The sequence below is a fragment of the Martes martes genome (genome assembly GCF_963455335.1).
Source record: "Martes martes genome assembly, chromosome: 11".
Lineage (NCBI taxonomy): Eukaryota > Metazoa > Chordata > Mammalia > Carnivora > Mustelidae > Martes > Martes martes.
In genome coordinates, this window is record NC_137899.1 from 2,990,855 (window position 1) to 3,006,252 (window position 15,398).

Here is a 15,398-nt window from a genome sequence, read left to right on the forward strand (position 1 = left end):
TCTGCTTAGGATTCTCTCTCTCCCTCTGCCCCTCCCCCCAATAAATATATAAATAAATAAATCTTAAAATTAAAATAAAACCATAGAACCAGACCTTGTCCCCTTTATGCATAGACAGCTAGACTAAGAGCAAGGGGTCTCAGATTTCTGGGATCGGCCCCACCTTGGACGCCTTCCTAAAGTTCCCTCTGGCTGGGCCTTTTGTAAGTGGCAGAACTATGTCTTTCCTGGAGAGCCACAGTATTAAGTTAAAGGTACTGAGAGAAGGCAGTCGATGAAGCGCCTGCCTTTGGCTCAGGTCATGGTCCCGGGGTCCTGGGATCGAGCCCCATGGTGGGCTTCCTGCTCGGTGAGGAGCCTGCTTCTCCTTCTCCCTCTGGCTGCTGCTCCCTCTGCTTGTGTTTTCTCTGTCTCTCTCTCTCAAATAAATAAATAAAAACTTAGAAAAAAATAAGGGTACCAAGAGGTCACGTGAGTGAGAGTGGTTTTGTGGTCCTTTGCACGTGTGGACGGCTGGGAGAGGCTCGTGTTTCACGATCTGAACACTGTCTCACTGCTGGGATTTCAGAGGAAGGCTCGCCTTGGAATTTATAAGCTTTTAGGTTTGCAGTCGCCAGGCCACGGTCACAGAAATTATGTCATTATGTCAAACCTCGGTGGGGGGGCTGGGTTTGGAATTATATTCTGCACATGCCATTTCCAGGGAGCGTTGCTGGGTTCTTTGGGTCCTTAATGAGTTTTATACCTTGATTAATTCTTCTAAGGGAACTTTGATCTGTGACCTTAAATAGTTTTCAGAAATGCGGTTTTATTTTTATTTTTTAAAAAGTATTTTATTTTATTTATTTGTTTGAGAGAGAGGTAGAGCAGGGGGAGGAGCAGAGGGAGCGGGACCAGCAAACTCTTCGCAGAGCACAGAGGTGACTCAGGGCTCGATCCCATGGCCCTGAGATCATGACCTGAGCTGAAATCAAGAGCCAGATGCTCAACTGACCGAGCGCCCCAGGCGCCCCAGAAATGTGGTTTTAAAGAGGGCAGTATTTTCTGCTGTGAATTTACTGCCATTTATCCTTTCTCCCCATGCTAGACGCTTCGCAGGTTTTAGTATTGACTCTGTGTTAAGACCAGTGCCGTAGCATTGTGTTGTACGTTACTTCGTCTTCATGCATCTGGTTAGACTTCTCGAGAAGGATTTCTTAGAAGTGTGATTGGAATTTCATAAAGCTCTTGAAATATGTTGTCATATTCCTTCTGGAAACTCTGCGGTCATGAATACGAGGGCCGTGGGCCATCCTACCAAGCCGCGAGGCATCCCGTGGTCGCTTCTGTTTGCTTCTCCGGCCTGACTGCCTGGAGAGCGTTTGGTCTCCACTTGATTTTCCTGGTGGAGTGAACGAGGCACTGCTCTCTGAATCGTGCGTCACACTGTTGTTGCCTTAATTGACGGGGGTCACTCACTGGTTGCCTTGCAGGGTCCAGATACAACCTGTCCCTGCGGGAGCTGGTGTGGGATCCACAGAAGGTCCAGGCTGACCTCAAATCCCGATTTGGCTTCGATGACCTTCACGCAGAACAAATCCTGAATTACTCCGCGGAATTTCAGGAGGTACGCTTGCTTGAGGCCTCTCACACTGTGGGGTTTCCCCTCGAGAGTGTTCCTCTAAGGGTGCTCCCGGGGTGGGTGGGCGGTGGGTTGGGAGACGCGGTAGGACAGGGAGTCCTCTGCGAGCATTGCAGCCGCTTGGATCGGTCTGGCCCTTCTAGAAGTCTCCCTTCCTCTTACCTGGTCATTGTATCCCAACCCCAGAGGTGGTTTGGAAGTAACAGAATAATTAGTCATAGTCATTCTCTCTCTTGGCCCCTACAAGGGGTCGGGACGGGAGCGAGGGGCAGGAGCTGGGGGACTCACCAGATAGGCGCCTCCCTTTTCAAACTGTATAAAATAAAGGGGTTGGAAGAGCTGACCCCTGGAGACCCAGCTGACCGCTGCTACCCCTGAGGTTCTAGAAGTCTCTCTCTCTATCTGCGCCTTCCCTTTGTCAGTCCTGTGTGTTTGCTGGCACTCCTGCTTTGCATGGGGCAGGGTCCGGAAAGCATGCACCTGTCTCTGTTGGCTGCACGGATCCCTCCAGGGTGAGGGCCTTGCTGGTTGGGGTCGAAGGGCTGGACGTTTGGACAAGACCCACACTCTTTGGCTTGGGTCTTGTTCTGTGCTCAGGGCATGGGTTTGGCTCACTTCTCCGAGGTCCACCACCTGGTACCTCCCGGATGGCACTTTTCACATTTTCACAGCCGCTGTGTGCCTGTGGATGGATGCTCTTCACTCCGGGGTGACCGATTGGTGCCGTGAGTCTGGGGGTCAGCCACTGGCCTCTGCCAGATGCTGCTGCTAATGGCTGTGTGTCTGGAAAATTCCTTCTGCCGGTGGGTCTCAGGCTTGGCCAAGATGGGTGGGTCCCTGGGCTCCTCCTGCATCTGGCACCATTTCATTAACAGCTGACCTCCCGTGGGACTTGGAATTGGGTCCCGTGGCATCTGTCGTGGGCATGGGGAAAAGCCAGGGGGCTGATGCTACTCTGCTTTCTCTAGACTCAGGACCCTGCCTTCTCATTATTTTAGAATATAGTTTGCATCACGTTACACAGAACCTTTAGTTTAGAATGCTAAGTATTTCAAGATTAGAATTCCAGGGACGCCTGGGTGGCTCAGTGGGTTAAGCATCTGCCTTCGGCTCAGGTTATGATCCCAGGGTCCTGGATCAAGTCCCACATCGGGCTCTCTGCTCAGCGGGGAGCTTGATTCTCCCTCTCCCTCTGCTGCACATCAGGGTGTCTGTGTCCCTTCTGTAGGCTCCAGGGAGTGTGCTCTCCTTCCCTTCTTAGCTTCTAGAAGCCGCTGCATGCCGCGACTCCGGGTCCCTCTCCCCTCAGGGCAGTGGTGATGGGGTGTTTTCTCTAAGGCGTTTGCCTTCCACTCCCACGTGTAAGGAGCCCTGTGATTTCAGTGGGTTCAGTTCATAATCCAGGGTGGTCTCCCCCCTCAGCGTCTGCTGGTCAGCAACCGTAATTCTACCTGCCGAGGTAAAACCTACTCATAGGCTCTGGGGATTCGGAGGTGAGCACGTTGGGACACCATCACCCTGCCCCCCACCCGCGTGAGGCCCCTCGCCATCCAGCATTCGCAGAGCCTCCCAGGGCCTCCCCTGGTCCCATCTGACTGTGGGCGCTGCCACTCTGGGCCTTTGCACGTGCTGCCCCCGGAAGAGAGGAATCTCTCCTGCTTCCTTTCTCCACTGACCACTGAGAAGACAGATACATCACGGCTCTTGTCCCCCTGGGACCCCCATGTCTTCCCTCTCCCGTGATCTGTCACGAGGCCATTGCAGGGAACCTGACCGAGCCGTGTCCATGTCTCAGAGACCCTGCGAGTCCTGTAGGAAGGGACAGGGCCATGTTAGCCTCACAGGATACCATGGCTTTGTGATAGTCACCAGCGAGCGTCAGTTCTCCGCGTCTGAAGAAAGCTTCCAAGGAGGCTGTGGGGCGTTAATGCCTTTTGGCTGTCGCCATCCGTAGAGGTTCTGGAACGTGGTGCGCAGTTACTGTAAATCCACGTAACGGGAACATGGCTCGTTCCCACGCACACGGAAGTGGTTTTACGGAGCTGCAGGAGAAGAACTGTGTGTAGAAGTTCATGCACAGAAATAAGGGAGATTTGGGTCCAAAATGTCAAACCGTTTCCGACCCACAAGTCCAGTTTGACTTGTCCTGGCTTCATCCACCTTTGGTCACTGGAAGAGAAAATGTTTCTGGCAAAGCCGCTTTGGGGGTGCCCGGTGCCAGGTGAACGGGGCTGGCCCGCTGTCTGCTTTCGGCCAGCCCGTTCCTTCTCCCATCAGACAAAGCCCCGAGCTCTTCCTTTGCCAAGGTTGTGGTATTCTTCTCAGAAGGGAACCTTCTGGAAAAAAGCAGACTTGAACGATGTTCCCTTTCGTTGGCAGATTCCCGCAGAGGCAGCTTTGGAGCGGATGGTATGTTCCATCTTGTCCCAGACTTCCGAGGACGAAGCTGTCCCAGAGGGTCACCCCGCAGACTGTCCCCTGCACTGGTCTGAGGCCACAGACTACCTGGTGCACGCGGTCAGCTGGCTGCAAGCGTCCAAGCAGGTGCCGTCCGCAGGGACCCGCTCAGCGTGTCTGCACCCGTCTCTTTGCTCCCCGTCTCTCAGACTCTGATTTTATTGATTTTTATAGCATTTGATTTATTTTTGGGAATGCAGGTAACACAGGGTGCAAATGTGCTCCGTGGTAGTGGACGAGGGTTCTGTGCAGCTACAAAGCTGAGAACCTGTTCCCTTTCCCCACACTCTGTTCCCTGTTTCGTTGCTGTCCTTTCCAGGGACAAGCCCCGGGAGCCCCAGGTCCTGCCCACTAAGCGCCTTTCTCCTGCGTGCGTCTGTCGGCCTCCACTCGCTGGGGCCTCACTGCAAATGTCCCCAGAAAGCCTGTCTTCCACTGAGACGCACACGTGGCCGTGACAAGAACCATAGTGTGTTTTTGGCATGTGGGGTTTCCACGGGGCTCCTTGGATGAGCACCTCGGGCATTCGGAAGCAGGGGTCCAGCCCCCTGGAGCTCTTGAGGTGGGGGGCGCCGCTCAGCCTGTCCTTTCACTCTGGCTTTGACGAGAAGCATCGTACTCGAACCGTAACCAATTTAAGGGAAACTGAGAAAGGTGCTGTGGCCCGTTTTCGTGGACGTGAGCATGGGGCCCGACACGGGGCTCGATCTTACAACCCCGAGATCACGACCTGAGCCAAAACCGAGAGTCGGATGTTCCACTGACCAAGCCCCCCGGGTGCCCCCGCCTTCTCTTTTGCAAGTGGCACTGGGGCAAAGGGAAGCCCGATGGAAACTCCGTGTGCAGCATCGATGCCATTTCTAATCCTTAGTTTCTGAGTAGAAATTAAATCCTACGGCTCGTGACAGACCTTTCAGTCTGGCAAATCATAAACACGGGCCATCCGACCTCTAGAAGACTCCGTTACTGTATCCCATGCACATGCTCTCCTGTCTGCTGGTTACGGTTAATAACACTGTTTCCATTTCTACATGTGTAGGTGTTCCCTGGCGTTCTCCAGCAGGTGCTCGCCGGGGCCGCCCGCAGCCTGGAGGCTCTCCAAGGTCCGACTGTGGAGGGGCGGGAGCCACAGCAGGTGGTGAAGGTTCTACAGGCTCTGCTTCTCCTCCTGAGGGACGGCTTGGTGGCAGATGGCCCCCCCGGCAGCCGCCCTTCTCCCAAGACGTAAGGCGTGCTTTCCTGTTTGATTACTGGTTAGGCTCGTGAGCCTGAATGTTAAGGACGCGTAATGAGACGGCGAGAGGAGAATTCATAGGACCACGGCTAGACAGTGGCTTCGTACTCAGTAGCTGGGAGATGACTCCAGGCTGGTGTCGTGGGGACTGTCCTGAATCGTTTGCCCCAACCTAATGTCTCTATTTCTTTTAATTTGTATTTTTTTTAGATTTTACCCACTTATTTGTCAGAGAGAGAGAGAGAGAGAGAGAAAGAATGAGAGCAAGAGCACAAGCAGGGGGAGCGGCAGAGGGAGAGGGAGAAGCAGGATCCCCGCCGAGCAGGGAGCCTGATGCAGGACTCGAACCCAGGACCCTGAGATCATGACCTGAGCCAAAGGCAGACACTTAACCCACTGGAACACCACCCCCCTCCCCCCACACACACCCCAGGCGTCCCCCTATGTCTGTTCAGAGGAGGGCAACAACCCGTGGGGGAGCATATCCAAGAAGGGGGTCAGCCTTCCGGACTTCAGATCGAAAACGAACAAAGCATTGTGGAGGCACTTTCATGGAAGGAACTGTTTTCACAGTTGCTTTGAAGTTTTGCACCGTTGAAATGTTGGCAGAAGGTCTGGAAACACTTCAGAAATGGGGAAAAGTAGACGCTCTTCCTTTTTGAGAGAAGCCGAACGGATTCCCGACGGGTCGGGTCGGTTCTGTCGCAGTACTGGGCCGTCTTCTTCAGCGGGTCCTGCCCTTGGCAGGAACTTGGCCCCGTTACATGCCTCAGGTGTAGGCTCTCCTTGGTAGCAAACAGAGGATGTCTCAGTTTTGTCTCCGAAGGGCCATTTCAAGCCACGGGCCTCGGAATGCTCGCTGCTTACACAGCACGAGGGAGGATTGCATCCTCAGAATCACATGGGGTCGGCGCGTGTTCTTAGGGCACACATGACGTACACACACATATCTGCATAACTGGACACATTTCCAACTCCCTCGAGTTTTCTGGAACCTGGTGAGGAAGGAGGATCTTGCTTTTGAAGGTCTAGTTTCCTGTTTTATCTTAAAGATTGCCCGGGTGCTAACAATAGAGTAGGTCACCTTCCTGACCTTACAAACCTCCCATGCCCCTGTCACTTCTGCCCGGGCGACAGAGAGCCCCGGGGCACTCTGGCTCTCAGCTCCTCCAGGGATCGGGGATGTGTGAGACCCCCTTGCAGGACCAGGCGTGGCTGGCCCGGGCTTCTCTTTCTGCCCACACTCAGGATGGGAAGCTGGGGGTCTTCCCGCAGCTATTGTGTGCATTGGGCCAGCCGTGGGGCCCTGAAGCCTCCCTTTCTCCCCACACCTACCTCTGTCCGGGGATACAGATGCCTCCGCTTGGCCGTCCGGGTAACAAGCATGTCCGTAGCCCGTGCACTTCTGTTCCCTGGGTTCCCACCTCCCCATGCTGATGGCATTTCTTGGTTTCCTTGGTGGCCCCTGAGTCCTTTGCTGGTTGGGAAGCCCTTGGTCTGCTGCTGGCTCCATGCAGGACCCCCCACCCCAGTGGCCTTGTGTCTTCCCCTCGAAGGAAGGAAGGACCCACTCCCCCTTTGTGGCCAGCAGGGAGACCCCGGGGTTGAGGACACCCCACACTTAGTGGCAGCTCGCAAGTGCTACCCAGTCCCTCACGACTCCCACGTCTCATGCCTCCCACGGCATCCGCCTCTCTCTCCTCAACTCCCCCCCCCCCAGCCCTCCATCCCGCCATTCACAGGCTCACTGAGTTTCCTCTTCCGACGTCCCCTCGCACAGACCTTCCCGATCCAGTCTTGTCTTGCGAATCCCATGTTTTTATAGCGGCTTGTTTCCTGTATCCGGTGTGGGGGCAGCCATGGCTCGGGTCCCAGCACCGTCCTCTGTGCTGACGCCTGCTTTGGCCGCTGGGCTCGCATCCCCTCCCGGCATCCCTCAGTGTGTCCCACTGTCATCATGATTTTAGCGCTCACTGTCATCATGATTTTAGATGCCGCCTGCCCGTTCTGAAGTTAGCCCTTGTGCCCGCGGCGCCCCCAGATCCTCGTATCATCCACACTGCCCTTGGTGGGAAGCTGCCGGCCAGGACACCACAGCTCATTACTTCTACCCTGTTCTCGCCGATTGCTCACACCTTCTCTCTTCCAAGTCCCAACTTCCAACCAGAAGACCCACCAAGCCTTCCTTTGGGACTGAGGACACACGTCATTAGAGGCAGGGGGTGATTGTGGTGCCGCCTGTTCCTGCCTGGACCTCCCACACCGGGGTGATGAGATGCAGGAAAGGCAGGCTGGCGTGGGCACGGGGCCAGGTAGGGCCGGACGAGGGCCAGGTGCCACCTGTCGCTGGGCCCCAGCCTCGGGCACCTTGCATGGGTGCCCCTGGCAGCGTCTTCTGGGTCTCTCCTTCCAGCTCACTTTCTCTTCCAGGGCAGGAGATCCCTGTGCTTGCAGGGATGCCCGAGGGTCTGCCTTCTCCCGCTGGGGCACTTGCTCCCACAGTGTGACCCGCACCTGGTTCTTCGCTCTAACATCCTGTTCCAATTTCAGCTTCTCTCGCTGCAGAGTCCCTGTCTTTCCAGCTGCTCGTCTGGGTTGCTCCCTCCCTCTTCCTGGGTCAGGCACCCTCTGGGGGCAACAGAGAGCCTCTGGGGTGGGAGGGAGCTTCGACTGTCTGGGACAGCCGGACAAGCGCCCCCCACTCCCCCAGCCCCTGTGACTGCCTGCCTTTCCGGGGAGCGTGGTCTCTGCAGCTGTCAGCTGGGGAGCGCCTGTGTCCGCACCAGGGGCCTCTGTTTCCCTCCACTCTCCACCCAGGGGCGGCAGGTGTCCAGCTGCCCGGCCGGGAGTCCTTCTTGGCCCTGGGAGACTCTCACAGCCGCTGCTAATTCACCTTCGGTGGGTCCCGCGCCCGCCAAGCCGATTGCGGCGTTCTGACACGTCCTAAAATAGTTTCCTGTGTTCTCAGATTACTGCATCTGCGGAAGCTGGAGAATGTCCTTCGCGACCTGCCCCCGTGGCCGGCCCTGAAGAGACCGCTTCTGCTCCTCGGGGCGCTCAGGAACGCCGTAGCCCAGAATTTGCGTTTCGTCCAAGGTAAACTGGCTGGGTCTCACTCGTCGCCGGCTCGCTAGGAGCCCACGTGAGACTGATTGGAAAGCAGACTTGAAAGTGCCCGATGCCTTCGTTGGGCTCGGACACAGTTGTCACGGGGCGTTTTATGCTCTGCAGGGTGGCTGGGGGGCGGGGTGGGGGCTTCTCCCCTCTCCGTGGTGGAGAGAGAAGAAATGAGGACGGGTGTCGCTTTGGAGTGAAGCGCTCCTCTCCCCGCGATGCCATCCTCGCGCGTCTTGAGGACGCGTGAAACGACAGCACAACGAATTTTCTGTTTTTCTGTCTCAGGGAGATCATAAAATGTCTGGTAACAGGTGCCGTTTGCCGAGCTGCAGGCTTTCTGAATTCCCTGTGCTCGTCGAGGCCTCGCGGAGAAGCCGGGCGGGGAGTAGTGTGCTTTAGGGGAAATAGTCATGTGTCCTTTTGTCGACCTTACAGCAGTGCTCTCGTGCCCCGAGAGACCGGCTAACAGCTCCACACCGGGCGGACCCGAGCAATTGCACCCAGAAAGGGACGCGTTCCTTCGGTGGAGGCAGGTAAACCACAGCACAGGGTTCCAAATCAACGGGTTTGAGAAAACACTCAAGCAGCTCGTGCCCTCTTCTGTTTTGCCCCTGCTGTGAGCTGTGCTGGCAAAATGTGCCAGCAAAGAGGACAACTTTTCGAAGAGCTTTGTCTTATTTTGGAATTCGGATGGCTGCTGGTGTCTGGATGGCTCTCCAGCCCTTGGGGGGCGAGCACAAGCCTCTATAAGTCACCCCTCCCGCTCCCCTTTGTCTTTCAGGTCTTGGTAAAGGAGGCCACGGACGGGTGCCTAAATGCCAGCTTGTCTGGGAAGGAGACGCTCCGGTGTCGTGGGAACCCTGGTGCCTGGGAGCGCCTCCGGGCGCTGGCGTGTCCCCATGACGCCACCAAGAGCAGCGTTTTCAACGAGCTACTGCGGTCAGTGGAGGACGCGGTAAGTAGCCGCCTTCTGATCTCGTCCGCTGACGCCAATGGGCTGACTTTGCAGGTTAGACCCCTATGGAAATCCGGCCCCCCCTGCTCCGTCCCTCCTCCGGCCCCACTCAGAGGCTACCCGTCACCCGTCCGGCCCAAATCTCCTTGACAGCGGTTTTCCCCGAGAGCACCCCGAACTCTCAGACCGTGCCTCCCCGCTCCCCTGGTTTCCGGGCTCCCCGTCCGCTCCATCCCTGGCCACAGACGTCGAGAGGCTGGAAGCCTACCGGCCTCGGCCAGCTTGAAGCACAGAGCCGCGGCCAGCCCTGCTTCTCCGTGTCCCTGCCCCTCGCTGAGAGCTCGAGAGCGGGGAGCCGTTTGTTTGTAAAATTCATGATGTCCCTTTCGACCCCTATTTTTCTCGCCGAGCATTACAAGGGCTAGTACCATTCCCCTTTCTGCTGTTCGTTTTTTTCCTCTGTATGACGTGTTTCATTTCTTATTTTCTCACGCTGCCTGGTAGGGTTGGGCTGGAAGGGGCACCTGTGCTTCTGGTGTGTGTGTGTGTGTGTGTGTGTGTGTGTGTTTTGGTTGGAGGCTTTGGGCTATTAATCGTGGAGCAGAATCACAGGAGCGTGACTCCGAGGAGGCCGGGTTCCGTGGGGCGACTGGGGGACGAGCCAGCACAGGTGGGCTTCACACCTGTGTCCCTTCGGCTGCAGGCTGGACCAGCCTCGATTTGGGGGTAAAGAGGCGAGTCCAGGACGGTCCCCCAGGTTACAAAAGCAGGTCCACAGGGCACGGTCTCGGAGTCACAGTTCAAGAGAGCCCTTGGTGTGGGAGACGGGACACAGGCTGCCCCCGGGGCCACCCTGTCCTCGCAGACAACGTGCTCTTCTCCTGTCAAGGACCGCCTTTTGCAAGAAGTCATCGTGGGGCAGACAGACGGACCAGATTCAGGACCCGAAGGACTTCTGGGCTGGCCGGAAGTGGAAGCACAGCTGGAGGACGTGAGCCTTTCCTGCAGGCGGCTCTCCCGGCGGCTGGCAGCGGCCGCCCCACCCGGGGACCGCGACCTTGCCGGTGACTGTAAGGACCAGCTTGCAGCAGCAGTGTGAGTCTGTGTGCGATGCGCAACGGGGGAACAGTTGGGAACCAGCTACCGAAACGATGGATCCACATAGTATATGCTATTTCTAGTATATCCTGTTTCTGGTATATTCTATTTCTGGGGGGAGGCATATTTTTTTTTTTTTTAATCTTTAAAGAAAGACTGACCTATTTGGTACTGTTGGAAAGCATTAGAAATGCAAAAATATTAGGGGTAGATAAATAATCTCAAGTAGATAAATAAAATCTTTAAAAAATAAGTAAAGGGGCGCCTGGGTGGCTCAGTGGGTTAAGCCTTTGCCTTCGACTCAGGTCATGATCCCAGGGTCCTGGGATCGAGCCCCGCATCGGGCTCTCTGCTCAGTGGGGAGCCTGCTTCCCTCCTCTCTCTCCGCCTGCCTCTCTGCCTACTCGTGATCTCTGTCTGTCCAATAAACAAATAAAATCTTTAAAAAAATAAAAAAATAAGTAAAAATATAAGGTATTAAACAAGCCCTTTAAAGGTTTACCACTGACTTAATCTTCCGCAACATTCTCAGCTGCAAAGTTGATTTTATATTGTGTCCTGTTTTCCTCTTTCTGTTCTCTTGACTTGCTGTGTCTTACGTTTCACATATTCCCACACATCACTTTCCCTCTTTCTTCAAATCGGGTGGGGGGATTCGTAAGCAATCAAATACCAGTAGGAAGACTATCGCGAAGGTTCTTGTTTCTGACGGAGGTGACTGGGTGACTGCCAGGGGCCTGTGACCGTTGGCCTGTAGGTGAATTTGTCACGTTCTGGAAAACCGCGGCCAAAGGCGGACTTCCTCTGGGTTCTCTGATTGCAGGCTCTTTCGCGCACTGGGAACAGTCCAGTCGTTCCTGGAGCGAACACCCGACTGGAAGGGCTTCACAGCACTTGTCAGGAAGACCTGTGAACTGGTCCGTTCTGCGAACGTGCAAGGAAGCGCCCAGAACGGTCTGTCTGGTAGGTCAGCCGTCTTCGCTGGGGGAACCTGGGCGCTGCTCCCCCTTCCGCGCGTTGCTGCTGAGAGACGCCCTATTTACGAAGGGGTGTCGGAGGAGAGGCTCGCCGAGGATTTGCCGCTGGGATGCCCAAGTGCGTTACGGCAAGACTGACCAGGGGCCCTGGCTTGACTGGTTGTCGCAGCCGTTTCTACCAGTGACCTCTTTGCCTCTCAGCCTGTCCTGGTTTGGTTGATAAACACGGACAGGTGTGGACCAGGCATGACGACCCCGAGAAGTCCGGAGCTGCTGCCTGTGGGGCCTTGTCACTCCTGTGCTGTTAGACTCACCCTGCCCTCGGGGGGCAGCACCCCCATGTCGAGCCCGCTCCCCTCTTCCCGTGCCATCTTCAAAACCAAAAATCCCCTCAAATACGAATTGTACACATTCGCAACAGCCTGGCCCCCAGGCAGTCATTCCCTCGTCCCAAAGGCCTCTTTCTGAGAGGACGCTGGCAGGGGGGGACCTGTGTTTCTGACTCGTCCCGGCGGAGAGCTGGTGGTCTGGGTCCGGCTCTCCTTGGAGACAGCGATCGCTCTGGCTGTGCCGTGTGCGCTCCAGCCCCATGGGTTACCAGCTTGCCCTCGGAGCGCCTCTGCTTCGACTCGGCGTTCCTGCTCTGTGGCCACGGCCACCGAATCTCGCTCCCTTCCTTCCTTCCTCAAACTGCTGGGGTTTTCATTTTTGTTTATTAGTTTTTATTTAAGTTCCAGATAGTTAGCATACGGTGTAATATTAGTCTCGGGTGTACGATACAGAGACCCAGGACTTCCCTGCGTCACCCGGTGCTCGCCACGGCAGGTGCGCTCCTTCCTCCCACCACCTGCTTCCCCATCTCCCCCAGCAACCCCCCCAACCCCACCCCGCCGTGACCAGCAGCATGTTCCCTGCAAGGAAGAGCCTGTTTCTTCGTTTCTCTCTCTTTTTCCCTTTTGCTCAGTAGTTTTGTTTCTTAAATTCCACGTATGACTGAAAGCATATGGTATTTGTCTTCCTCTGGCTGACGTGTTTCGATGAGCATAATGTTCTCTAGCTCCATCCGTGTTGTTGCAAACGGCAGGCTCTCATTCTTTTTGACGGTGGAGTGGTATTTCCTTGTGTATATGAACCACGTCTTCTTTATCCATTCATCTGTCCATGGACACTTGGGCTGTTTCCATGGTTTGGCTCTGGTTGACAATGCTGCTGTAAACCCCAGCGTGCGTGGGTCCCTTGGAATCTGTATTTTTGTACCCTTCGGGCAAATACCTCATAGTGCAATTGCTGGGTGGTAGTGTAGTTCCATTTTTAACTTTTCCAGGACTCTCCATACTCCAACCGCTGCTTTTCGAGGCTGCCAGTGGCGGTCAGTGTCAAACCCATGAGCTGCCTGTTGGGTCTCTGCCTCGGCTGCAGGCAGGCCACATTGAGCTCTGCCCTTGGCAGCAGTGCTGGGCTGACGGCCGTGCCTCCTTGGTTGCGTGTTCTTCCAGGGCTAGAGCTTGGCCAGCTCTTGACCGTTTCCAGAAACATAGGCGAGAAGAGTGGCATTTGGCATCCGTGCGAAGCCTGAGTTCAGAATTCTCAATTACATTGACCATCACAACATTTGTTGTGTTTTGTATGAATTTTTTCATCCAATCCCCTTGTCCACCCTTGAGCTGGGTTCCATTTTGACTCCATTTTCAGGTGGGAATACTGAGGCGCGTGGAGATTAAATTCTGATCTAGACCACCGAGCTCCAAGTGTCAAAGCTGAGACACTGTTGTAGGAGGTCTCTCCGGAGCCTGTGAACTTCCCTTCCGTCTGGACGATCCTCACTGGGCACATCACACTGCCTCAAGGCTTGCTCCGTTATGGATATAGAGCTTGTCCGAGAATGGTTGTCCGAGAATGGAGTTTTCTTGATTTTCTGTTCTGTTCTATTCTGTTCTTTCTAATTTGTTTCCTGTTTCATGAATTTCCTTTTTTATCTGTATTATTTCCTCCCTTCCTTCTACTAAATTCAGTTTGATGTTCTTTGCCTAGCTTCTTGATTTTCAGATTTTCTTTTCTTTTTTTTTTTTTAAAGTATTTTATTTATTTATTTGATAGAGAGAGAGAGAGAGAGAGAGAGAGCACAAGCAGAGGGAGTGGGCAGAGGGAGAAGCAGACACCCCCGAGCAGGGAAGCCAACATGGGACTCAATCCCAGGATCCTGGGATCATGACCTGAGCTGAAGGCAGATGCTTAATGACTGAGCCACCCAGGTGTCCCAATTTTCTTCTTTTCTAATAGATACTTTTAAAACTGTAATCTTTCTTCTATGCAGAACTCTATTATAGGGCACACAGTTTGATAGGTCACAGTCTTCGTTAATATTCTGTTCAAAATTTCCTGATATTTATTATGATTTCAGGATATTGTTTAATTTTCACTGACATTTGGGGACATTTAAAGTGATTTTTAAAGAAAACTCTGAATTTCTCACCTATTTTAATGAGAGAACATTCTCAATGGTCAGTCTTTGGAATTTGTTGAGATGTGTTTGTGGCGCACATGGTCCATTTTGGTAAATGTGTGTTCTTCAAACCCATGTCAATTCCTTCCTTGTCGGGTGTTGTAATTATATATATTAAATAGGTCAAGTTTGGTAATCATCTACATCTTACCTATTTCTCATCTGCCTCTTTATTTTTTAAATTAATTATTTTTTTTTCATGGTTATACTTTATTAAATGAAAAGATACAAGTTATCCTATTAGCCAAGGGGAGAGGCACCTGGGGCAGAATCCAGGGGATTTCCAGCACCAATTTCTAGTTGTCTCTCCCAGAGGAGCTGTAGACAGCAGGAGCTCTTCCCAGTGGTGACAGGTCATTTACACATGGAGTATTGCCAACCAGGGAGGCTCACACGAGCCTTGGTGTCCAGAGATTTTGCTGTGGTTTGGCGATATAGATGTGGTTGGACACCTTTGTGTCTGACCTTAGTTTCCAGCCCCTCTGGAAATCAGGCTGATAGCAGGTGGCCCAAAGGCCCCGCCATAAATCACACTGGTAAGCAATTTGGTGACGCCCAAAGCCTCCACGTGCGAAAGACACACTTATGACACAGGAAATCCCAAGGACTTAGAGATCACTTCCCAAGAGCTGAGGACAAAGCCCAGAACTCTCCTTAACCGAGCTTAATTCTTCACTGAACAGTGTATTTTGTAGAAATAAGGATATTCTCTTACATAGTCCCAGGGCAAATATAATACTTTTATCCAATCTTCCTTTTTTTTTTTTTTAAGATTTTTACTGGCACACTGGGTGTTGTACATAAACAATGAATCTGGGAACACTGCATCAGAAACTAATGATGTATTTTATGGTGACTAACATAACACAATAAATAAATAAATAAAATGTGAAAGCACACACACAAAAATAAAATCTTATTTACCTCTTTAATCAGCTCCTGACATAGATGAGTTGAAATTTCCCAGTGAAGTGGTAGATTTGTCCATTTTCCTTTTAGCTTTACCAGCTTTGCTATATGTCATTTAAGTTACATTATTAGATACAAACAGTTCAGAACTGATGTATATTTTTATTGGATGAGCTCTTTTATCCTTAGGAAATGAAACTTCCTTTTTCTCTAGCACTGTCTTTGCCTTAAAAAAATATGTCATTGAGGGACACCTGGGTGGCTCAGTCGATTAAGCGTCTGCTTTCAGCTCAGGTCATGATCTCAGGGTCTTGGGATCAAGCCCCATGTCGGGCTCCCTGCTCAGTGGGGAGTCTGTTTGCCCTCTCCCTCACTTGTGCTCTCTCTGTGTCTCTCTCAAATAAATATGTAAAATCATACACACACACATCCACACACACACGATGGAGGTCCTCACATTTTTAAAGATTTTATTTATTTATTTAAGAGAAAGAGAGAGAACACATGCACAAGTTGATGCGGAGGGG

General features: G+C 53.3%; 1 protein-coding gene across 1 annotated transcript in view; it reads left to right on the top strand.

The window, feature by feature from the left end:
* Positions 1 to 15,398, top strand: part of ABCA13 (ATP binding cassette subfamily A member 13) — a gene marked incomplete at both ends in the record, with an annotated part of 337,321 nt that overhangs the window by 47,609 nt on the left and 274,314 nt on the right. Inside the window, 8 exons of the mRNA XM_080818179.1 lie at positions 1,473 to 1,606; positions 4,001 to 4,165; positions 5,118 to 5,302; positions 8,281 to 8,408; positions 8,865 to 8,962; positions 9,211 to 9,384; positions 10,250 to 10,479; positions 11,306 to 11,445. Of these exons, the coding sequence (XP_080674305.1) occupies positions 1,473 to 1,606; positions 4,001 to 4,165; positions 5,118 to 5,302; positions 8,281 to 8,408; positions 8,865 to 8,962; positions 9,211 to 9,384; positions 10,250 to 10,479; positions 11,306 to 11,445 (1,254 nt within the window). The remainder of the gene's footprint in view (positions 1 to 1,472; positions 1,607 to 4,000; positions 4,166 to 5,117; positions 5,303 to 8,280; positions 8,409 to 8,864; positions 8,963 to 9,210; positions 9,385 to 10,249; positions 10,480 to 11,305; positions 11,446 to 15,398) is intronic.